This window comes from Ahaetulla prasina, chromosome 18, assembly GCF_028640845.1.
Source record: "Ahaetulla prasina isolate Xishuangbanna chromosome 18, ASM2864084v1, whole genome shotgun sequence".
In the NCBI taxonomy this organism is placed as follows: domain Eukaryota; kingdom Metazoa; phylum Chordata; class Lepidosauria; order Squamata; family Colubridae; genus Ahaetulla; species Ahaetulla prasina.
In genome coordinates this window covers 6,900,393-6,924,925 of record NC_080556.1, presented here as the reverse complement: position 1 = coordinate 6,924,925, position 24,533 = coordinate 6,900,393, and the positions used below count along the sequence as shown (strand labels likewise).

Genomic DNA, 24,533 nt, shown 5'->3' with positions numbered 1-24,533 from the left:
TTTGACTCGGGGGCGCTTGGATATTGTGGGGCAGGACCAGTGGTGAAATCCATTTTTTTTTTTTACTACCGGTTCTGTGGGCGTGGCTTGGTGGGCGTGGTGTGGCTTGGTGGGTGTGCCAGGGGAAGGATATTGCAAAATCCCCACTGCTCAAAATTTCCGCTACCGGTTCTCCAGAACCTGTCAGAACTTGCTGGATTTCACCCCTGGGCAGGACGTTTGTTTTGTGGCCTTGTACTCTGCGCGTACTCTCTCATGGAAACCCACCACCCTGCTGATGGCCACCACGTCTTCCCTCGTCCAGGTGTGCCGACAACGAAGCCTGCATCGCCATTCCACTCGTGGAGGGCTACATAATGGTCTTGCAACCCGAAGAACCCAAAATCAGCCTGAGTGGCATCAACCACTTTGCCCGTTCGGCTTCGGAATTTGAGAGCCCCGAGGGTGTGTCTCTCTTCCCCGAGCTTCGGATCATCAGCACCATCACGCGGGAGGTGGAGCCCGAAGGAGAGGGGGAGGAAGACCCTACAGGTGAGACACAGGGACGGAGGAGGAAGGGAAAGGCTGCCCGGAGCCCTGTTTGTCTCAAGTGGCCGCTTTTCTCCAGAATGGAGCAAAGCAGCATCTTCTCCATAAAATGGGACCGGAAGTTGGGAAACAGGCCATTTCCGGCCTCCGGAGGGCCTCCGGGGAGGTGGAGAAGGCCGTTTTTGCTCTCCCCAGGCTCCTAGAAAGGCTCTGAAGCCTGGAGAGAGGGAAAAACGGGCCTTCCGGTCCCACCAGAAGTCAGCAAACAAGCCACTTCCGGCCTCATGGGGGGTGGGGAAGGCCGTTTTCGCCCTCCCCAGGCTCCTAGAAAGTCTCTGGAGTCTGGGGAGAGTGAAAAACACCCCCACCCCCTTTGCGATCGCATGCCAAAAGCGGGGTCACACGGGGGGGGAGATTGCATGCACCGGGGGGGGCACATTGAATTAAGGGTGTGGGCACGCACATGCATGACCCACCCACCCACCCTTCGCTCCCCCTGCTTTTAGGATGCGACGACAAAAAGGTTAGCCATCACTGGGATAGATGAACAGAGAAAACATCCAGCCTCCATCGTAGGCAGCCCAGATTATATAGGGAAAGATTTCCGTCGGGGTAACAACTTGATGGATGGGTGGTTGATGTCTCGCCAAAACCTAAAAGCCATTTCTTACATCCTTCTTCCTGATCAGTTTTCCCCTTTCTTCTCCTTTCCAGTCCAAGAATCCTTGGTGTCGGAAGAAATCATGCATAATTTGGATACCTGTGAGGTCTCGGTCTTGGGGGAAGAACTGAACAGGGACCAAGAGAGCCTGGAGGTCGACCTGGTACGGCTGCAGCAGAAAGGAATGGAAATGAGCACCTCAAGCCTTGGACTCATCCTTACTGGTACGGCCCTCCCTGTCCCTTCACCTCTTAGAGAAGGTTTACACGTTGCACTAACTCACGCAACTATCTTTCCCGGACATTCTAGGTCCTAAATCGTGGTTTGCAATTGGCGACAACTGGGTTTTTGTCAAATACCTCCTCCTAACCAGCATCGATCTTTTAGCTGACCCGTGTCTGTTCTCCGCAGGGGTGGACACCATGGCCAGCTACGAGGAAGTTTTGCACTTGATCCGGTACCGTAACTGGCATGCCGTCTCACTCTTTGACCGGAAGTTCAAGCTGGTGTGCTCGGAGCTCAACGGACGCTACGTTAGCAATGAATTTAAGGTGGAAGTAAGTGAAGGGAGTCGCCTCTTCTGATAGGCTTCAGGACTTTTGGGTTTTGTGAATCTGGGCTTTCTCCGTTTGGATGTGTTGTGACCTTCTGTTGATGGGACAGAAGTAGACTTGTCTTTAATAGAGGAATACAGGAGATGAATGCAGGAAGAGAAACCACCGGTTAATCCTGTGAGAAAGGAGTTTAAAATACTGTAGTTTTCAGACTATAAGATGCACTTTTTTGTCTCCCAAAAGGGGGTGAAAATGTCTGTGCGTGTTATAGACCGAATATTGCCAAAGCCCCGCCCACCTACCAGCTGTTTTTCGGTTTCTGCATGACCCATTTTTTGGCCCCCCCACTGAAAAAAATGGGCCAAAAAAGCCTCGATAACGGGCTGAAAAAAGGCCGAAAAAAGCCTTGAAAGCAGACCAAAAAAGCCTCGAAAACAGCCCCAAAAAGCCTCGAAAACGGCCCAAAAAACCCCCTCAAAAACGGGTCAAAAAAGCCTCAAAATGGGCAGAAAAAAAGTGTGGAAAAGGCCCGAAAATGGGGTGCGCAGAGACCAAAAACTTTTCTGTTGTTGTTTTCCTCTTCTAAATTTAGGTGCATCTTATAGTCCAAAAAAATACAGTAACCACCCTCAAGTGCACTGGGTATAAGGGGGGGGGGCAACGTTTCTGTTCCTTTACCTCACAACAACAACAAAAAGTAGCACCTCTGGAATCCTTGAGTGGTCTCCTTCCTGATAGGACTAATAATCCCGTGCAGATAGTCCTCGATTTAACAACAGTTCATTTAGTGACTGAAGTTAGAACGGCATTGGAAAAAAGTGACTTATGACCATTTTTCACACTTAACAGCCGTTGCAGCATTTCCCCCATGAGCACGTGATTTATCTTCAGATGCCTGACAACTGCTTCATATTTATGACCGCTGCAGTGTCCCGGGGTCACGAGATCCCCTTTTGCAACCTTCCGACAATGAGGGGAACCAAATTCACTTAACAACCGTGTTACCAGTTTTTAAACAGCTGCCGTGATTCAACTTAACCAATATGCCAAGAAATGTTTCCCCAAAATGGGCAAAACTCACTTAACAAATTTCTCTCTTAGCAGCATAAATTCTGGACTGTATTGTGATCATAAGTCGAGGACTGCCTGTGCAATTTACTTAAGAATTGGTAGACATAGAGCTGCGTTTCTCCCAACTGGCATCTTCCAGGTGGTGGACTACAGCTCCCAGGAGTCTTAGCAATAGTCCTGCAGATGGGGAAATTTTGGGACGAGGACCCTCAGGTCAAGACCAGTGAGCAAGGCACACATACAAAACAGGTTTCTGCAGCTGGTTTCCTAAAAACTCTGTGTTCTCCTTTCTCCGATCTTGTATTTGCCAGGTGAACGTCATCCACACCGCTAACGTCATGGAACATGCCAGCCATATAGCTGCCCAGCAGCCCCAATTTGTGCAACCTGTCCATCATTCCTTCGTTGACCTCTCTGGCCATAACCTCGCCAACCCTCACCCAGGGTTTTCTGGTAAGGACACATCCCTTCTTTTAAATCTCCCCGTTGCCATTTCAAACAACTCCTCCGTTTTGGGAGAGGCAGCTTGTTGAGATGCCATTAAAATCAGGGTTTTTCAACCTAGGCCACTTTCAGACGTGTGGACTTCAACTCCCAGAATTCCCCAGCCAGCCCTGCTGGCTCTAGTCCACGTGTCTTAAAATTGCCCAAGTTTGGGAAACAGCACATTAAACCAAATCACATCTGAGCGGCACTTAAAGATGCTAAAATTTAGGCCTTCCTGCTGGGATCAGGAGCAGCTCCCTAGCTTTCTGAAACACGTCTGTTGTGAAAACTGAATTAAAATAAAACAAAACAGGATATTCAGGAACGTCCCATCACCAAACTTCAGCAGTCAGTCTCCTGTTTGTTGCCACTGTGTCATAAAAATGATGGCAAACCTAAATATACGGACAGTGGACCGCTTGCAAATTACATTGTTTGCTCCCTGCCTATCTTGGGATTTTCCGGCTCTCAAGAAGAGGTAGCAATTAGAAACTTACTACTCATTTTTGTGGAATTTCTGGACTTCTGCAGAACCGCTGTGTGAATATGCAAGCTGGGAACTACCGTGTTTCCCTGAAAATAAGACCAGGTCTTATATTAATTTTTGCTCCAAATGACACATTAGGGCTTTTTTTCTGGTTAGGTCTTATTTTGGGGGGAAAATACGGTACTAAATGCATCCATCTGGCTGCTGATCTTCACTAGGGCTTATTTTGGGGGTAGGGCTTATATTACGAGCATCCTGAAAAATCACGCTAGGACTTATTTTCTGGTTAGGTCTTATTTTGGGGGAAATACGGTACTAAATGCATCCATCTGGCTGATGATCTTCACTAGGGCTTATTTTGGGGGTAGGGCTTATATTACGAGCATCCTGGAAAAATCACGCTGGGGCTTATTTTCCGGCAGATCCCTGGTATATGAGTTAGTCCGTTCTGCTGCTCCGTTTACAGTACATCCATGCAGATTCTGCTCCCCCAAATCAGTTGCCTCAAACTCCGCCCACCCCCCACCCCGCCCAGAACAGGTTAAAAAATAAATGCATGGCTGCATTTCTTGCCTTCGCTTCACACCTAACTCCCTTCCTCCTCTGAACACGCTGTTCCCCCAGTGGTTCCCAGTACCGCCACGGTGGTGATCGTGGTGTGCGTCAGCTTCCTGGTTTTCATGATCATCCTCGGAGTCTTCCGGATCCGAGCGGCCCATCAGCGGACAATGCGGGACCAGGACTCCGGGAAGGAGAATGAGATGGATTGGGACGACTCTGCCTTGACCATCACGGTTAACCCCATGGAGGTAAAGACTGGCTGAGATCTCGGCTCGTCCCGAGTTCGGAGTCACAAACCGATACTCTCATTATAACTTTTGTGTTCTGTCCCCCCTTCGCCTCCGTCTGAGCGATGGCTTAATTAGCCGGCACTATCAGCTCTGGCAGCAGAATAGAGAACGTCTGCCAAGTGTCTCTGTTATCTCCCTCGACGCTGGTGAGTCACTTCAGCTCTCAGTTAATCAGTTGATTTGCCAGCTACGAAGAGACACAGAAGTGCTCACTGCCTTTATATCCTGTGGGGTATGGCTCCATGACTCAGCACTTCCTAGGCCTGCCCCACCCCTGCTTCTGTTGTTCCTGCCTCTCCTGCCTAGGAAACCTAGGGTCCAGCCAGGCCTGATTGCCATCAGCTGGGTCTGGAGGCATGGCCTGGGGGGGTGGGGAAAAGAGTCAGGGGACGGAGGCCTCGTTATCTCTTCCACCTGGCCCGCTTCTGGCTCCTGGAGCTGAGCCAGGGAAGCCGGTGCTCCTGAGGTAAGTCCTGACGGCCCTTCCCCCTCACTTTCCAAGTCACTTTCTGGCAGGAGGCCCGGCTCGGGGGGGACGCAGACACAACATTTTGAGTTGGAGCTGTCGTGTGTGGGGGAAAGGATTTTGGTCCCACCTTTTGGTCCCATGGGGCCTTTTTCTTTAATAGCAATAGCCCTTAGACTTATATACCGCTTCACGGTGCTTTACGGCCCTCTCTGAGCGGTTTACAGAGTCAGCCACTTACCCCCAACAATCCGGGTCATCATTTTACCCACCTCGGAAGGATGGAAGGCTGAGTCAACCTTGAGGCAGTCAGGATCGAACTACTAGCAGTGGGCAGAGTCAGTCTGCAGTACTGCATTCTAACCATTGCACCACCATGGCTCTTAAAAGCAGCATTAAGCCTATTTTACAGTTTCCATGACTGACTTCGTGCATGTGAAACTTCAAAGGCAAGGAAGGACCCCATTGTGTTGGGAAAATTTTTCCAAACATTGGGCCGGTTCCTCTCCGTATTATTGGTTGGAAAACCGTTCCCGATTCTCATCTCTGTATCTAACACCCACGTCCCCTATCATACCCACCCACCAAAATATCTCTTAGTGGTGCTCTTTCCTCCTTTCTGTCCTTTTCAGCCATAGCCTGTCTGTTCTTCCCCCAGCTCTCAGATGAGACTTGAATCTCACGCGAGAGTTGAATCTCTGGGTGTAGGGCAGGAGGGCAGGTAACTGCCACCCTGGGGTTCTTGTGGCAGCAGTCGGACAGTGAAAAGGTTGGGGAAGAACATGGGCCAGTCCTGGAGGCTGGGGAAGCCTCGGATGAGAGCTCTGCATCAGAGGCAGAGAGGGGGTCAAGGCCGTCCGGCAGTTATCAGCTGCCTCCAGAGCTAGACAGCTGTGAGGCAGAGGAACAGCTTGAGCCTGTTCCCGGTGTGCGCATGCGCAGAGCTGCCAGAAGAAAAGAACAGCTAAGAAAACAGGGTCGACTCAGGAGTAAAGCCACAGGTGGACAATGAATGACCCCTCCCAAAGGAAATAAAAGAGGAGCGAAAGGGGAGTGGGATTTTGCAGGAAACAATTCGCTCGGTCGGTTCAGAAGCGTGAAGATCTGCCCATGAATCTCAGAGACTCTGCGCCAAGTCTTTCCTTGCACAGCAAGGAAAATACTTACATGGCAGCTTTCCAAGCCGGATAAGGTCTGTGGTCATAAATTCACCTTCAAAAGACTGTTTGCCAGGCCTTGGCTGAATTGTGAATGAGAGGAATTTGCATTCGCGTTTAATAAGGGTCCTTGAGTGGCTCAGACTGCTAAGACAGTCTGTTATTAACAGCAGCTGCTTGCAATTACTGCAGGTTCAAGCCCCACCAGGCCCAAGGTTGACTCAGCCTTCCATCCTTTATAAGGTAGGTAAAATGAGGACCCAGATTGTTGGGGGCAATAAAAGCTGACTTTGTATATAATATACAAATGGATGAAGACTATTGCTTGACATAGTGTAAGCCGCCCTGAGTCTTCGGAGAAGGGCGGGATATAAATATAAAAAAAAAAAGGAGGGGGGGGGCTTTTGTCGCGACCAGGGTTTCTGCCTCGTGCTTTTTGGGGAAGCCGAGGTCAGAACAGTTCTCTCTTAAGGTGCCCCCCGAGTGGGAGAGACCCTTGAGAGACACACACACACACCCCCGTGCTTCTCTGTTTTCCCAGACCTACGAGGACCAGCACAGCAGCGAGGAGGAAGAGGAGGAGGAGGAAGAGGAAAGCGAAGACGGGGGCGAGGAGGACGACATCACCAGCGCCGAATCGGAGAGCAGCGAGGAGGAGGAGGAAGGGGGCGAGCAGGAGGAGGACCCCCAGCACGTCAACCGGCAGCAGCAGCTGGAATGGGATGACTCGACCCTGCCCTACTGAGCCCCACAAGCTCCCAGCTCCCCTCGTCGGTTTTACTTTTCGTTTCGTTCTCTTCGCTCCGGAGAACGCCAGGACAAACCACTTCCCTTCCTTTCAGGGGTGCCAGGAGCCAGACAGTCTCCCTGGCCCCATTAGAGTTGGCCAGTCTCCCTTCCCCTCCCACCCTCTCCCTCCCCTTCGTGTGTCGGACATAATCCTTTCCCAAAATCCCTGCCTGTAGAAATGTAGCTAGCACTTTCTCCCTTTTTTTTGATTAATTTGCAGGGCCTTGCCTTGTGCTTTCTGGGCCCCAGTCATCTCCCTCCCATGGGCCTCAGTCATCCCGGCTGCCCCCTTTTTTTGCGAGTGACGTTCCCGCCAGCGTCCACGTATAACCGGGGTGGCTCTTAAAAGCAGCCGCAGTTTTTCGGCTCGCAAGAAGGGAGGCTGCTTTAATGAACCGCAGGGAAAGGCGTGTCTTTTCTCAACGCTTCTAAAACGTGCCCGGATCTAATGGCTTCTTCCCCTCTCCTTGGTTTTTCCTCCACTTTTAAGACTTTAACTTTTTTTAAAAAAAATTATTTCTATTATTTTATATGGGGATGTCCTCTTCCTCCCCCACTTCGCACCTCTTTTTTCTGGGGTGAAAGCAAGGGGGGGGGGGAAAAAGCCAACCCTGTTACTCGTTTTGTCGACTGAGAGCTAACCCTATTTTTATTATTATTGTTTAGTCTTTTTCTTTTTTTAAAAAAAAAAAGAAAAAAAATCTTGGTTTGATTTTAGCTGATTTTCAGTTGTCTCGAGTCCTCCTTCCAAACTCTTCCCTCTCTTTTTTTTTTTTCTCCCCTCCCTCTTTCCTTCCCGAACTCCTAGTGCATGTGTAAAATGGCAGAAATGGGGAATCAATATTTAGGAGATTTAACCAAGACTTTTTAATATTTTGTAAATACGTCGGAACTATGTAATTATGTCACTTGTGGTAGTGAAAAACATGGCTGGGCTAGGGAGGGAGGGGAGGGGAGGGGAGGGGAAGATGACCGCGCGGAGGTTTTAAAAAAAAAAAAGACGAAGAAATCACGCAGCATGGCATAGCGATTTCAGGTTTCCCCCCCCCCCCCAGAATTCCTAAGGCAAAAAACTTAGGGACAAGTTTTTAAAAGTAGTGCAGAGAATGAATGAAACAACCACCGGAGCCAACGGACTCGACTGCGATTTCAAACGAGGTCTGTGGATGGGGTTTCCCTCCCTTTTTTAAAAAAATAAAAGAAATACATCTTTCATTCCTGAAAGGAGGGGGAAAAAAAGAATGAATGAAAAGGTGGTTTTTCCTCTCGGCCGCCTTCGGATCTGACTCCGCTGGTTATCCTACGTGGCTTAACAGCTTCTATTGTTGTCGTCGTCGCGCCAGGAGGAGCCCTTTAAACGTGGTTCTCTCCGGGTTTACACTAACAACTTTTCTCAGGAGTTGAGCCCAAACCAGGTTAAGATCCGGAAAGCGGCACGGTTCAAATTCACCTCAGCTTCCTGAGGGATGTTTCTGTACTGGCGCCATTCCTCGTTTTCTGTTTTGTTTTTTTCTTTAAAACACTCCCGTTCATTCCTGTAGCTACTACAACACTAACTTGAGATGTGGGTGTCTCTTATCTCTGGCTTATTTTTTATTATTATTATTTTTATTGAGGGAGGAGGGGGGGGCGGAAGAAGGGGAGGGTCTTTGCATACCTTGACTGGATGAGGGGGGGGCTCTTCCTTCCCCCCCCCCCTCCTCAAAGCGATCGCATCAACATTCCAGATGACGTTGAAGAGAGTGGTCCAAGACAGGGGTCTCCAACCTTGGCAACTTTCAAGACTTGTGGACTTCAACTCCCAGAATCCCCCAGCCAGCAAAGCTGTCAAGTCAGCAAAGCAAAGCTGGCTGAGGAATTCTGGGAGTTGAAGTCCACAAGTCTTGAAAGTTGCCAAGGTTGGAGACCCCTGGTCCGAGAGATTGGAAAAAAAAAACAAAAAAACCAGACCTAGCGTTTCATAAAACCTTGCCTGGATGATTTAGTGCCAGAAGCGGAAAGATATTCCCCAAAGCGGGTTTGGTTTGTGGCCAAAGTTGCAAAGCCTCGTTTCTAATCATGCACAGAAAAACACACATACACACACGGCTTCTCTCCAGGTACATGGTCGATCTGCCCCCAAAACTGGCAAAAGCACAAAAAAATAAAAAAGCGAGAAGGATTTCAGCTGCAAAAGTATTGAAGTTCTTTTTTTCTTTTTTTTAATTTTTAACAGCAGGAAGCAAGGCTCAAAAAAGGAAAGGAAGAGAGAGAGAGAGTTCGTGGCAGAAATATTCGGACACAGGTAGAATTCTCCCTTTAGGATCTGGCCGTCCCACTGGTGAAAATTGAGGTCCCTGTTGGACGTTGGGGTGCTTGAATTACACAGAAACACACACACACACACTAACTGCCAAGCCAGGGAGTGTATAGGGTTTCCTTTGGGGGCCAGTGTGATCTCCGCAGCAGTGCCTTTGGCAACGGGACAGCTCTGAAAGCCGAATGCAGTTTCACACACACCCCTCCTCAAATCATCACCACCCATTTTGCAAAAGAAAAAGAAAAAAAAAGGACAGGGGAAAATACAAAACCCGGTTGATTGATTAACCAGGCAAGGGAAACTGGTTTGGAAAATTTCCACACACACACTGGGAACACTCTTTAACTTGTGTCTGAATTTGTCCTGTGTTTTTGTTGTCACCGTGTAGAAAAGGAAAAAACAAACAAACAAACCCCAACCTTAAGCCTTTTTCTCCATGATCCCGTCCGTCTCTGTTTAGCAACTGTATTTTAGAGACTGTGAACCTAATCATGTCCACTTCGCGTCCCCCCCCACCACACACTTCCTACCCAAGCTAATATGGAAAGGCTGTAATTTTTTTTTTCTCCCTCTGATGCATTTTGTAGCCATCATGGGTCTAACATTTCAGATGTGTATATTGGTAAATAGGTCACGTTTGGAAAAGTCTGAGCTACAATAAATTTCTGGTTCTAAAAATGATGAGAGTTGCTGTCATATTTGGGGAAGGGAGATCCAGAAGTTTCCTTAGTGTTTATCTATCTATCTATCTATCTATCTATCTATCTATCTATCTATCTATCTATCTATCTATCTATCTATCTATCTACCTACCTACCTACCTACCTACCTACCTACCTACCTACCTACCTACCTACCTACCTACCTACCTACCTATCTATCTATCTATCTATCTATCTATCTATCTATCTATCTATCTATCTATCTACCCTATTCATCTACCTACCTAATGTACCTACCTCCTTACCTCAGATCTTCCTACTCTTGAAACGACCGATTGAACGAATTGTTTCCTGCAAAAACCCACTCCCCATTCGCTCTTCTTTGGTTTCCTATGGGAGGGGCCAGTCTCCTCCAAGGTGTGGCTTTACTCCTAAGTCGACCCCGCTTTCTTAATTGTTCTTGTCTTCAGGCAGCTCTGCGCATGCGCACACTGGGAACAAGTTCCAGCTGTCCCTCTGCCTCACTGCTGTCTAGCTCCCCCTCTGACGCAGAGCCTTCATCTGAGCTTTTCCCAGCCCCCAGGACTGGCTCATATTCCTCCCCAACCTCTTCACTGTCCGACTCCTCTGCCAGCTCTGCTGGCCACCGGTGGGCCACAGCACCATCCATCCATCCATCGTCTCTGCCTCTGTCTTGTCTGTCTATATCTACTTTTATCTATATCTTATCTATCTAATCTATTTTCTTTCTTTCCTCCCTCCCTCCCTTTGTCCAAAAGGACAAAAGCCTATGTTTAGCTGGTTAACTTAGAATTTAAACTCAAATGCTGTACCCGCTAGTATTTTACTCTTCTTCTTTCCCCCCCCTTTATTAAAGGCTAACCCAACCACATACCGCAGGAGAAATACCGCAGTGTTTATGTCAAACTTTCCGGTTTTCTTCAGATAAGAAGGTAGCCCTAGCAATCAACCAGGGCCATGCAGTTCTTTGCCTTTTTAATTTGGATTTAAGCCCAGGATTGTAGAGGTAACTTTTTAGCCTTGCAGGCCTGTCTTTTCTCCTCTAGGCAGTGAGACTTTCTGTATATTTCTCTGTATATTTCTCTCTCTTGTTGGGAGATGATTGGGAAAGGAGGCAATGATATCAAATTCCCCCAAAACAATTCCGCATTGTGTAAGTGTGGGGAATCGGGCTCAATTCTTCCCTAGCCACAGAAAAAGAGAGAAATGGGTCTTCTCCCCAGATGGTTAATTTTTAAAATAAGTTTTTTTCCTCCTTGTTCCAAAGTTTGCTCCAATTAGCATCCTTTCACCCCACCAGTGTAAAAAAAAATAATAAAAAATTAGTATGGTGGAGGAAAAAACACATCCTAAAGGCTTTAATAGACCCTGGTTTTTCTGGTTTCACCATTTTTTTTTTCTTCCCGGTTGCTTTTTAATCTTATCTGTTTTTTTTTTAAATTTTCCTACATTAATAAGAGAAATCCACCCCAGGAACAATAAAAGAGCCAAGTTTGCAGACTCCTGGCTTAGCGGGTTGTGTGAACTGATGCAAAGAGGGCAGATGGTTGTTCCCGCGTCCATGGCAAAGTTTTATCTTGTAGAAGAGGCTCCTGTCCTCATTTCTTTCCCATTTGATATCTCAATTTTAATAAAAAGGATTAGTTAAGAATTTCAAGGCTTTGAAATTTTTTGGAAACTGTTCTTCTGACCTAGGCTTCCCCAAATCACGAAGCAGATTCCTTGTCCTGACAAAAAACCCTTTTTATTAAGTTACTGTGAATTCCTTTCATTCACATCCAGCAAAGTCTTTCAAGGGAGAATTTACAGTCACAGACCTTATCTGGCTTGGGGAGCTTCAAAACTTGGCAAGGAGTCTCTGGAGAGTCACAAACCAATTAGGTGAACTAATTGTCTCCTGCAAACTCCACTCCCCTTTCATTCCTCTTTTATTCCCTCTGGGAGGGGCTATTCATCGTCCACCTTTAGCCTTACTCCTAAGTCGACCCTTGTTCTTCAGCTGTTCCCTTTGTCTGGCAACTCTGCGCATGCGGACATTGGGAACAGGCTCCAGCTGTTCTTCTGCCTCACTGATGTGTGACTCCGAAGGCAGCTGATAACAGGCATACGGCCCTGGCTCACTCTCTGCCTCCGACGCAGAGCCCTCATCAGAGCCCTTCCCCAGACTCCAGGACTGGCCCATGTTCCTCCCCAACCTCCTCACTCTCCGAATTTGCTGCCAGCTCCGCTGGCGGGCCACAACAGAAACAAGCTCAGGTCCCCAGCAGAAACATACATTGTCCATAGTTAACTGGTAAAACAAACTTAAATTTATTGAAAAACTGGATTTTTTTAAAAAAATGAAAGGGTTATCGGGAAGCAACCAGTTTTTTGTTTTTTTGTTTTAAAGAAAGAATGTAATTCTCTAGCTCTGAACGAGAGAAATAACTGAAAAGTTTGTAAAGAACATTTTTTTTGCATCGGATAAACCAGGACGTGCGACGTTAATCGACCATCCACCTCCTGCCAAAACTTTTCACCATACTTCTCACCAAGGGGTCCTCTTTCCAAAGGCCAGTTCCTGGCTTTGCAAGACCAGGAATTTGGGGGGGGTCAGCGTTTTGTGCAAAAACCAACAAGTCTTGTGAGAAAAGTCCCATCTCTATCATAAAGAGACCAGCTCTTTCGGAGGCATCAGAAGCCTTTGAAACCTCACAAACCACCTCAGCTCAACCAGTGAGTGAGTTGAGTACCTTTGAGCAGTATAAAATACAAATCTCACGCCCACACACAAACACACACACACACACATATATACGCATATCATCAAACTGTGCGGTTGCCAAAATCGCGCCACTGTTCCTCATCACTGTCCTGGGCCACCGGCGTTTGGCCGAGGAATTTAATCTCCAGGGATGTCCAAGCAGGATCTCTGGAACAAGGACTTCACGTTTCGCCATTTACATCTGGGCCGCTTAAAAAAAAAATGGTCCAGCCTGTTTCATTGCAAGGTGTGGAAGGCCCACCTGCTCCATCCAGAGAGCCAGGAAGAAAGACACGAGGAGAGGGTCTCTCTCCCCCCCCTACTGACGGTTATCCTTTGAGACGTTGTGGGCCAACCAATTGACTTTGGTTTTCCAGCTCTCGCGAAGAGCTTCGTTGAACTTAAGTTGGAATTGCTTCCTGGCCTCTTCATCCGTCTTCCCCAATGCCAACGAGTCCTGAAAGGTGTAAATGAGATCTTAGGAGGGAGAAAAATCTCTTCACTTAGGTCAGGGGTCGGCAACCTTCAACACTCAAACAGCCATTTGGACCCGTTTCCCACAGAAAGAAGAGCCACAAAACCTTTCCCGTGCCTGACTATTTTGTGAGAGGCCACAGAACTAGCATAGGTAGCTGAGTTAAATGTTCTGTTTTCTTCTTGGATTTATCCATGGTTGGCCTACCGGGGGTCAAAAAGCTTAATTAATAAATCGCACGCCACACATTGGCGGTTGTAACGCATATTTTGCCGTCAGCTAGGCAGTGTCGTCTGGCGACACCCAGGGGAAGGGCCTTCTCTGTGGGGGCTCCCACCCTCTGGAACGAACTCCCCCCAGGACTTCGTCAACTTCCGGACCTCCGAACCTTCCGTCGCGAGCTTAAAACACATTTATTCATCTGCGCAGGACTGGATTAGATTTTAAATTTATATTGGTTTTAAATGGGTTTTATTATTTATATTGTTTTTTAATAATTCAGCCTTGTAGAATAAGTTTTTTAATTGTTATTTTAGTCTGTATTTATATGTGCTTTTTACTTGCCTGTGAACCGCCCTGAGTCCCTTGGGAGATAGGGCGGTATATAAATGTGATTAATAAATAAATAAAAATATTTTGAGTGACAGGGAGCTGCAGCAGAGGGATGAAAGAAAGGTCATTGCTGACCCCTGACCTAGGTTTTATACATGTAAGAATAGAATACAATACAATACAGTAGAGTAGAAATAGAATAAGAATAAGAATAAGAATAGAATAGAATAGAGTAGAGTAGAGTAGAATAGAATAAGAATGGAATGGAATGGAATGGAATGGAATGGAATGGAATAAGAAGAGTAGAGAATAGAGTAGAATAGAGTAGAATAGAATAGAATAGAATAGAATAGAATAGAAAATACAGAATGGAATGGAACGGAACAGAACAGAAAATACAGAATGGAATGGAATGGAATGGAATAGAATAGAATAGAATAAGAAGAGTAGAGAATAGAGTAGAATAGAGTAGAGTAGAATACAATAGAATACAATAGAATACAATAGAATAGAAAATACAGAATGGAATGGAACGGAACAGAACAGAAAATACAGAATGGAATGGAATAGAATAGAATAAGAAGAGTAGAGTATAGAGAATAGAATAGAATAGAATAGAATAGAAGGGACCTTGGAGGTCTTCTAGTCCAGCCCTCTGCTGAAGCAGGAAAACCTGTACCATCTCAGACAAGTGACTGTCCAGTCTCTTCTTAAAAACCTCCAGTGATGGAGTGCCCATGATTATTGGAAGCAAACTGTTCCACTTTTTCTTCGCCCGAAAAAATGCTTTTAAAAGTTAAAAAAAAGAAAAAGAAAAATACTCTGACGATCACATGGCTCAGCTGGGATCATCGGAGGCTTTTAAAAGCATTTTTTTTCTACAACCTCTTCGGCTGAAAAAAAAATGCTTTTAAAAGGCTCCTCCGGCGGTCCCAGCTGAGTTGCCCAATCATCAGAGACTTTTAAAAGCATTTTTTAACAACCTCTTCGGCCAAGGTAGAAAAAATGCTTTTAAAAGTAAAAAAAGAAAAAAAGAAAAAGTTGGCCACGCCCACCACCCAGTCACATTACCCCCACCACCACCAAGCCACGCCCACAGAACCGGTAGTAACAAATTTTACATTTCACCCCTGCTTCCTCACCTTAAGATACTGGATGTCTTTGGAGCAGCTCAACTCCGGCAGGCCAGCAGCTTTCATCAGGGAGAAAAGATGCAAGAAGAGAAGGCCATGGCCGCGAAGGATCATGTAAGCCGTTTCACAGTAATCTCTGAATCTGAGAGGTGGGGCAGGGGAGAAGAAAGATCACACGGGGGTGAAGTTGTTCAGTCCCGAACCGAGAAAGATTTGGGAGATCAGTTGCAGGATTTACGTTGAATTGAATTGAACTTTATGTGGATCAGAGGTGGGTTTCAGCAGGTTCTGACCAGTTCTGGCGAACCGGTAGCGGAAATTTTGAATAGTTGGGAAAACCGGTCGCAAAGATTCTGACTGGCTCCGCCCTCATCTATTCTCTGCCTCCTGAGTCCTAGCTGATTGGGAGGGAATGGGGATTTTGCAGTATCCTTCCCCTGGAGTGGGAAGGGAATGGGGATTTTGCAGTATCCTTCCCCTGGAGTGGGAAGGGAATGGGGATTTTGCAGTATCCTTCCCCTGAAGTGGGGAGGGAATGGAGATTTTACAGTATCCTCCCCTGGATTGGGGACAGAATGAGATTTTGCGTATCCTTCCTCTGGAGTGGGGAGGGAATGGGGATTTTACAGTATCCTTCCCCTGGAGAGGGACGGAATGGAGATTTTACAGTATTCTTCCCCTGGAGTGGGGAGGGAATGGAGATTTTACAGTATCCTTCCCCTGGAGTGGGGAGGGAATGGAGATTTTACAGTATCCTTCCCCTGGAGTGGGGAGGGAATGGAGATTTTACAGTATCCTTCCCCTGGAGTGGGGAGGGAATGGAGATTTTACAGTATCCTTCCCCTGGAGTGGGGAGGGAATGGAGATTTTACAGTATCCTATCCTGGATTGGGGACAGAATGAGATTTTACAGTATCCTCCCCTGGATTGGGGACAGAATGAGATTTTGCAGTATCCTTCCTCTGGAATGGGGAGGGAATGGGGATTTTACAGTCTCCTTCCCCTGGAGAGGGACGGAATGGAGATTTTACAGTATCCTTCCCCTGGAGTGGGGAGGGAATGGAGATTTTACAGTATCCTTCCCCTGGATTGGGGAGGGAATGGAGATTTTACAGTATCCTTCCCCTGCCACGCCCAACAAGCCACAGCCACAGAATCGGTAGTAAAGAAATTTGAAATCCACCACTGAAACCAAAAGACAAGCCTCCATCCCACGCTTACCTTTCAAACTTCTCGCTGTTGCTAGTTTTCCCTTGCTGGATCACGTGGACAAAGTCGTACGTCAGAATGAAAGGGACCCGCTCGCGATTGATGCCGAATTTGGTCTTGAAGTTCCCCAGGAAGTGGCCGAAATCAATATGGAACAACTGCAGAAAGGAGGTGGAAGGGAAACCGTTTTCAAATTCTCACATCGCCAAATCCAGCCGTGCTTTTATTTAAAGCAGAAAAGGACGCGGCATGCATATGAAAGAACTCCGAAATCAAAACTGTATGTAACATTTAGAACCAAGACAGTTTACAGTGCCCGGCATTGCAATAGGAATAACATGCATAACCCTAACTTGGACAATGTTAACCAACTCGTTGGAATTTTTAGGTTACAAAACAATATGTGAAGTGGTATAGAAGTCTTAAGTGCTGTTGCTATATCGACTAATCTAATTTTATTCTTATGGAATAAAATGGGAATTAAAGTCGGCTATGAGCCGTGACGCAGTGGTTAGAGTGCAGTACTTCAGGCTACTTCTGCTGACTGCCTGCAATTTGGCACTTCAAATCTCGCCAGGCTCAAGGTTGACTCAGCCTTCCATCCTTCTGTAAAGGTAAAGGTTCCCCTCGCACATATGTGCCAGTCGTTCCCGACTCTAGGGGGCGGTACTCATCTCTGTTTCAAAGCCGAAGAGTCAGCGCTGTCCAAAGACGTCTCCATGGCCATGTGGCCGGCGTGACTCAACGCTAAAGGCCTACGGAACGTTGTTACCTTCCCACCAAAGGTGGTCCCTATTTTTTCTACTTGCATTTTTGACCTGCTTTCGAACTGCTAGGTTGGCAGAAGCAGGGATAAGTCACGGGAGTTCACCCCGTGACGCGGCACTAGGGATTCGAACCGCCAAACTGCCGACTTTTCGATCGACAAGGACCCAAATTGTAGGGGCCAATAAGCTGCTGAATTTAGAGAGGGCTGTAAAGCCGGTATATAGTCTTTAAGTGCTATTGCTATCATGATCCCAAAATACCTGGCCATTCTCGCGCACCATGATGTTGTCGCTGTGGCGGTCCCCAATCCCCAACACATACGTAGCCACACAGTATCCGGCACATGAAAGGGTGAATTCCTCAATGGCTTGTTCCAGAGCATCCCTATACAAGAGAGGAGAACAGACTGTTGAAAGGAAAAGTCGACCTGATCCTTTGCAAGGCAGCATAAAAACTCACCCCGTGGTGCCCTTCCAAAGCAGCAAGGGCCAAAAGAAAGACAATTCATCTAGTTAAGTATCTGAAGGTGTTCTGACCTAGGCTTCCCAAGAGCACGAAGCAGGCTCCTTGTCCCGACAAAAACCCCTTTTTATTAAGTTACTGTGAATTCCTCTCATTCACATCCAGCGAAGTCTTTCAAGGGAGAATTTACAGTCACAGACGTTATCTGGCTTGGGGAGCTGCCAGGCCGATATCTTCAAAACTTGGCAAGGAGTCCCGAGCCAATTAGGTGAACTAATTGTCTCCTGCAAACTCCACTCCTCGTTCGCTCCTCTTTTATTCCCTCTGGGAGGGGCCATTCACCATCCACCTGTGGCTTTACTCCTCAGTTGACCCTTGTTCTTCAGCTGTTCCCTTTGTCTGGCCACTCTGTGCACGCGCACACTGGGAACAAGCTACAGCTATTCTTCTGCCCCACTGATATCTAACTCCGAAGGCAGCTGATAACTGGCATACGGCCCTGGCCCCATCTCTGCCTCCGATGCAGAGCCCTCATCAGAGCCTTCCCCAGACTCCAGGACTGGCCCATGTTCCTCTCCAATCTCCTCACTGTCTGAGTCTGCCACCACAACAGAAGGCCTCAGAAGCATCATGAGAAGTTCTACTTCGTTATCGAAGAACTGGGTGTTTGAGACCAACTGGTCAGAAACATGCTTGTATTCCATGTGTCTCCTCAAGGAAGAAGATCTACCCATAAGATCTACCCCTTGCTCCTTTCAGCTAAATGTGTTTAGACAATGGCCAATGGACAGGACCCGTTTTCTGAGTCAACTTTCATCCATCCAAGTCTCATCCTCATAGTCTTCTTCAGCCGGAGTTTGTTTAGGCTTTTAGGACCACCTTTTCTTCTGGGCGTTCATGACCCGAGTCACCATCACAACATCGGCCATGCTAGCTGAGCTTTCTGGGAGTTGTAGTCCCAGCCAATCTGGAAGGCATGGGGGCTTCCTTAGAACCATGATGGAGAACTTACGGCACACGTGTCACAGGTGGCATGCGGAGACCTCTGCGGGCACGAGAGCCGTCCCACCCCGCATGTGCGTGCGCCTCCCGCCTGCCAGGCTGATTTTTGGATCTCTGCCGCACTTGCAGGGTTGGGGTTGGGGTTGAGTTGCATGTGGGAGACACGTGTACATGCAGGGAGGAGCATGTGTGGGGATGCAGCGTCCCCCTGCGGCCCATTTTGGGCCTAGCAGGCCTCCCTGCACCTTCCTGGGACCAAAAATGGGCCACGAAGTGGTCATTCTCCTCCCCCCCCCCGGCGGCCCGTTTTTGGTCTCAGGAGGCTGTAGGGAGGCCTGCTAGGTCCAAAACGGGGTGGGGGGGCACATACGCATGCGCAGGGGGAGCACGGGGAGTCATGTGCATGCGCAGGGGTGGGGCACAGGAGGGTCATGCGCGCATTGTATTATGGGTGCAGGCACACCCAGGTGCGTGAACTTTCGGCACGCGACGGCAAAAAGGTCAGCCATCCGTGCCTTAGAACATACCCGGGATTTTTGGATTTCAGCCAATTGAGGAGGGCATCCTTGTTGAAAGCGGCCGTGGCCGCCATGTTGCTCTTGTTGAGTTGAATGTTGGCGATGGTGTCGGAATCCCTCACCACTTCGATCAGCCCCATCTTGTCTCCTGTGGAAAGGCAGCCGTAAGGGGTCATCCTTCAGAGGAAAAGAGAGAGAGAGAGAGAGAGGGAGGAATCATCAGATCCTGGCCCGGTGGGGGTGACGCATGAGATGTCGGGAGCCCAAAGTTGAGAACAAACTCGAGCAAGCAAGCTTTGGAAGAAGGATCAGATAAAAGATCGAAGAGCGGGCAAGGGAAAAGCCTACATCGGAATTGGTGGGAATTAGCGGACGGAAGAGAAGACTGTTAGAACAGGGGTGTCAAACTTGATTTCATCGAGGGCCGCATCAGGGTTGTGTTTGATCTTGGCGGGCCAGGATGGGTGTGGCCAGCTTGATGTCACTCGTGTCGTGGCGGCCTAAGCGCTCTGCCAGCGAAAATGGGCTCCCGAGCTCCGTTTTCGGCCACGACGGTCTCCTTTAGCCCTCTGCCAGCGAAAACAGAGCTCGGGGGGTCCCACACACGCTCCCCCCTCAAGCTCCGTCGCGGCTGGGAGGGACGAGCTCTCCCGAGCTCCATTTTCGCTGGCAGGGGCACCACGGGCCAGGCCTTTGGTGTTTCCAGGGCAGCTCCGCAGGCCAAATCTAAGCACCCCACGGGTCTGATCCGGCCCACGGGCCTCTAGTTTGACACCCCTGCTGTAGAAGAAACAGGTTGGAGAAGAGTTCATCAGCACCCGTCCAGGCTTGTAATACAGCTGCAGAAAGCAAAATATTAAGTTCTTTGGGGCAATTTATCCCAAACATCACAACTCACCTCAAGTCGAGGCCTTCTTGCTTCCATAAGATATCCATGAGTTGGATCATTTGGAGCGTCAACATATCCTGGCGAAGATCTGCCGAAAAGGAGAAATGTTGCTTTGGCCCTTCGTGTTTCCCTCTCTCCTTTCTTTCCTACGACCCTCAATTTTCTCCAGCCAGAAATTGCCGGGAAGAGATCATGTCCATTCATCGCCCCTGGATTTTTCAGCTGGGCCACAAGGGGGCGCGCTTTGGCTAGGCCGAACGATGCAAAACTCTGCCACTAACGCGGAGATGCATCTGATAACGTTAGCTAGTTTGGTCATAAAACATCTGCAGGAAAACAAGCTCTGAAAGCAATAAGGATCCCTGGATGCAGAATTTTTTTAGCATTACTTAAAATCAGGGGGTGAAACCCAGCAGGTTCTGACAGGTTACCGGTAGCGGAAATTTTGAGCAGTTCGGAGAACCAGTAGCGGAAATTTTGAGTAGTTTGGAGAACCAGCAAATACACTTCTGGCTGGCCCCAGAGTGGGGTGAGAATGGGGATTTTGCAGTATCCTTCCCTTGGAGTGGGATGGAAATGGAGATTTTGCAGTATCCTTCCCCTTCCATGCCCACCAAGCCATGCCCTCCAAGCGACAGCACACACACCAAGCCATGCCCACAGAACCGCTAGTAAAAAAAAATTGGATTTCACCACTGCTTAAAATCCTCTGCAGCTCCATTGGCTCATCCATATTTTTAATATTTTATTTCTCCTTGGAGCCGAAGTCTTTATGGAAGTAGATGGGCCCACCACCCCTTTAACTTTTGAAAAACACCGAATGTCAGTGGTTGTTCTGTCCCGCTCCGCAGTCCGGGAGACACGAGCAATGACTTAATTAGCCGGCAACTATCAGCTCTGGCAGCAAACTAGCGAGCGTCTGCCAAGTGTCTCTGTTATCTCTCTTGATGCCGATGAGTCAGCCAGGAAACCAGGAACAAACAGGACTTCAGCTCTAATTCTCCCTCTAAACAGTTGATTTGCTTGCCACGAAGGGGTATAGCAGCCCTTGCTGCTTTTATATCCTGTGGGGTGTGGCTCCATGACTCAGCACTTCCTAGGCCTGCCCCACCCCTGCTTCTGTTGTTCCCGCCTCTCCTGCCTACGAAACCTAGGGTCCAGCCAGGCCTGATTGCCATCAGCCGGGTCTGGAGGCGTGGCCTGGGGGGGGAAGAGTCAGGGGATGGAGGCCTCATTATCTCCTCCACCTGGCCTGCCTCTGGCTCCTGGAGCTGAGCCAGGGAAGCCGTTGCTCCAGAGATAAGTCCTGACGGCCCTTCCCCCTCACTTTCTGAGTCACTTTCTGGCAGGGGGCCCGGCTTCGGGGGGGGAGGGGCCCAAACACAACAGTGGTCGGTTGCTACTGGTTCACCCCGGTTTGGGAGAACCAGTAGTAGCAGTGGCGGGAGGCTCCGCCCACCCACCCGGACGTCATCAAACATGCTCTGCATGTGTGAACAAACTAGAAGCAAGGGTAAGTAAAACCCACCACTGCCAAACGCCCATCCTGAGGTAGAGGCTTCCTCTGAAACCTTCATTGCAGTGGAAGTAGTTAAGTTTCTTTCCCGGGGAAAGAAACGGCGCGTGAGGCCATCTAGCCTGACCCCGTGTACACAGTATCTTGGTAACCCCCAAAAACTGGGTTTGTTGCTCTCCCTTACCGTCCCCGTTTTTGAATATCAATCCCGTGCCGTTTCCTCCTGCCTCGCCGTTGTTAAACATAATCCACAGCGGCTTCATCTTGGAATCCATGACGGTGCAAAGCTCTACGCTGAAAAGAGACACGCACAAAAAGTGTGGGGAGTGTGTGCCGCACAACTCAAATCCCTCGTTGAAAAGGGGAAGGAAAAAAAAAAAAGCTTGCTGCTCCTTACACCGAAAAACGGGCCTAAACAACACTCAGCACATTGCAATTCCCATCACTTTTAGCGGCTGCCCTGAATCATGACTCTTATTTATTTTATTTATTTATTTGTCGAGTACGTATTAGATAATATATATATATATATAAGCATGAATTGAATACAAAAAATGAATACAATTAAAGGGGACATTAGGACAGGGACGGTAGGCACTCTGGTGCTCTTATGCACACCCCTTACAGACCTCTTAGGAATGGGGCGAGGTCAACAGTAGACAGTCTTAGGTTAAAGTTTTGGGGGTTTTGGGATGAGACTGCGGAGTCTGGTAGTGCATTCCAGGCATTGACCCCTCGGTTGCTGAAATCGTATTTTCTGAAAATGAGTTTGAAGCTGTTTACCTTAAGTAAGGGCCGCGGTGTGGCTCAGGCTATAAGAAACCTGTTATTAAAACACAGCAGCCTGAAATTACTGCAGGTTCTAGTCCCACCAGGTCCAACGTTGACTCAGCCTTCCATCCTTTATAAGGTAGGTAAAATGAGGACCCAGATTGTTGGGGGGGCAATAAGTTGACTTTGTAAATATACAAATAGAATGAGACTATTGCCTTACACACTGTAAGCCGCCCTGAGTCTTTGGAGAAGGGTGGGATATAAATGTAAAAAAAAAAAAACGTATCTATTGTGTGCTCGTGTATTATTGTGGTTGAAGCTGAAGTAGTCATTGACAGGTAGGATGTTGTAGCAGATGAATTTATGAGCTGTGCTTAGGTCAGACCGAAGGCAACGTAGTTCTAAATTTTCTAAGCCCAAAATTTCAAGTCCGGTGGCACGAGGTATTTTGTTGGTCGACTCTCAACTGACGTTAATTCTATCATTTAACCCAGCTAACACGACCCTATTAATTTTCAGTCCCACCCTGAAACCATTTCCGCCCCCCGCCCCACAACCCTTACCTGACTTTTGCCAGGAAGATTCGGGGATCCAGAGGGGACTGAAGATTGGAGAGGGCCTCCAGGTAGGTCTCTTGGCGCATACAGGCGTGCATGAACTCCTTGGTTTGAGGCTTGGTGTTTTTCTGCGCGCTGACCTTGATGAGGTCATTTAGGGCCTTCAGCTTGTTGAGGGCTTCGCTCTTGAATCCAGAGAGAGGCAAAAAGTTAGATCAAACGGATCCCACAAGGGGCTTTGCCAAGACAATTCTCTTGGGGTTGGAAATAATAATAGAATACTTCTTTGGCCAAATGTGATTAAGACGCACCAGTTCTCAGGAGTTCTCATATGCTGGCATATGGACTCATATTGTTTGGTCTCGTCCTCTTTTTTCCCCCCATCTGTGCTGATATCGACCAAACTGGTTTGACAATTCTGGGTCAATGGCTATGTATCCGGCTCTCACAAGACCGATATGTGTTACAAGACATTTGTGAAGGATACATGCAGCCTTTGACGGCTATAACCGAATGGTTCAGACGGTTGAGCCCGTTTAACCAGAATGACTTAACCACTCTGCTTGCCTCCTGTTCTCAGACAGACTTAAAAACTGAGTTAGGAGGTTCCTAGGGAGGCGGTGGCTCAGTGGCTAAGACGTTGAGTTTGTTGATCGAAAGGTCGGCAGTTCAGCGGTTCGAATCCCTAGTGCTGCATAACGGGGTGAGCTCCCTTTATTTGTCCCGGCTTCTGCCAACCTAGCAGTTCGAAAGCACTTTAAAAAATGCAAGTAGAAAAAATAGAGACCGCCTTTGGTGGGAAGGGAACAGTGTTCCGTGCGCCTTTGGCGTTGAGTCACCGCCGGCCACGTGACCACGGAGACTTCTTCGGACAGCGCTGTGGCTCTTCGGCTTTGAAACGGAGATGAGCACCGCCCCCTAGAGTCGGGAACGACTAGCACGTATGTGCGAGGGGAACCTTTACCTTTAGGAGGTTCCTTCCCAAGCCCTTCCTCCTTCTGACCACCTCATCTTTTATATGACAGTGGTCCAGCCCATGTTTGTTTGTGTCTCTCTCTCTCTCTGCCATTTCCCAAGACCGATCTCACTTCCCAAGGGAGCCTCCTTACCTGTTTCATCAGAGCTTTGATATGATGAGCGTTACTCCGGCAATACGCCTCAAGAATCAGGCCAAACCTTAAGGCAAGCGAAGGGATGTGCATTTCCGATCTAACCACAGTTAAATGTCGAAGGAGACATGGAACCCAAGCAAGGAAAAAAAAAAAAAGACAGAATTTTAATCATGGGGGAGTTACCATATCTTGCCACACCTCTGGACAACTGTGGCTCGTTGAATTTCTTCTATTCTTATCTCCCGCTCATTTCCCTTGACTGTTAGTAGTTCAGATTCTCGTAGAGAGCTTAAGCGTGCCATAAATCTTTATACTCGTTTGAATCTCCCGATTCCTCCGGGGGCCTGACAAATTAAGACTTCGAATAACTTTATTGTCACTTTGAAGGTGCACTAATCGGCCAGTGGTGAAATCCAATTTTTTTTTTTACTATCGGTTCTGTGGGCGTGGCTTGGTGGGCATGGTGTGGATTGGTGGGCGTGGCTTGGTGGGCGTGGCAAGGGAAGGATACTGCAAAATCCCCATTCCCTCCCCGCTCCTGGGGGAAGGGTATTGCAAAATCTCCATTCCCACCCCACTCTGGAACCAGCCAGAGGTGGTATTTGCTGGTTCTCCGAACTGCTCAAAATTTCCGCCACCAGTTCTCCAGAACCTGCTGGATTTCACCCCTGTAAATCGGCATATGTTAAAATGGAATTTCACCACATACAGTTCTCGAAAAGGTCTCCAACCTCCAGTCTCCACTACAGAAGCACGACAAAATAAATATATACAAAATTGTGTACAGACCC

At 48.1% G+C, this 24,533-nt stretch overlaps 2 protein-coding genes across 6 annotated transcripts in view; one reads left to right on the top strand and one right to left on the bottom strand.

Moving 5' to 3' along the window:
* Positions 1–10,027, top strand: part of CLSTN1 (calsyntenin 1) — a 53,581-nt gene extending 43,554 nt beyond the window's left edge. Inside the window, exons 14-19 of the mRNA XM_058161150.1 lie at positions 305–531; positions 1,243–1,413; positions 1,601–1,746; positions 3,126–3,267; positions 4,412–4,596; positions 6,803–10,027. Of these exons, the coding sequence (XP_058017133.1) occupies positions 305–531; positions 1,243–1,413; positions 1,601–1,746; positions 3,126–3,267; positions 4,412–4,596; positions 6,803–7,006 (1,075 nt within the window). The 3' untranslated portion in view covers positions 7,007–10,027. The remainder of the gene's footprint in view (positions 1–304; positions 532–1,242; positions 1,414–1,600; positions 1,747–3,125; positions 3,268–4,411; positions 4,597–6,802) is intronic.
* A 1,575-nt stretch (positions 10,028–11,602) lies between these two features.
* The window catches only part of PIK3CD (phosphatidylinositol-4,5-bisphosphate 3-kinase catalytic subunit delta), a 41,494-nt gene continuing 28,563 nt past the window's right edge, over positions 11,603–24,533 (bottom strand). For 2 of the 5 annotated variants that reach the window (XM_058161135.1, XM_058161137.1), the window contains 9 exons: positions 23,740–23,839; positions 22,637–22,815; positions 21,484–21,593; positions 19,793–19,871; positions 18,904–19,071; positions 17,173–17,296; positions 16,157–16,302; positions 14,945–15,077; positions 11,604–13,232 (listed from right to left, as the gene is read on the bottom strand). In XM_058161135.1, coding sequence (XP_058017118.1) covers positions 13,095–13,232; positions 14,945–15,077; positions 16,157–16,302; positions 17,173–17,296; positions 18,904–19,071; positions 19,793–19,871; positions 21,484–21,593; positions 22,637–22,815; positions 23,740–23,839 — 1,177 coding nt within the window. In that variant the 3' untranslated portion in view covers positions 11,604–13,094. Of the gene's footprint in view, positions 13,233–14,944; positions 15,078–16,156; positions 16,303–17,172; positions 17,297–18,903; positions 19,072–19,792; positions 19,872–21,483; positions 21,594–22,636; positions 22,816–23,739; positions 23,840–24,533 lie in introns of all 5 variants that reach the window. The other 3 variants (XM_058161134.1, XM_058161136.1, XM_058161138.1) reach the window with 2 other exon arrangements.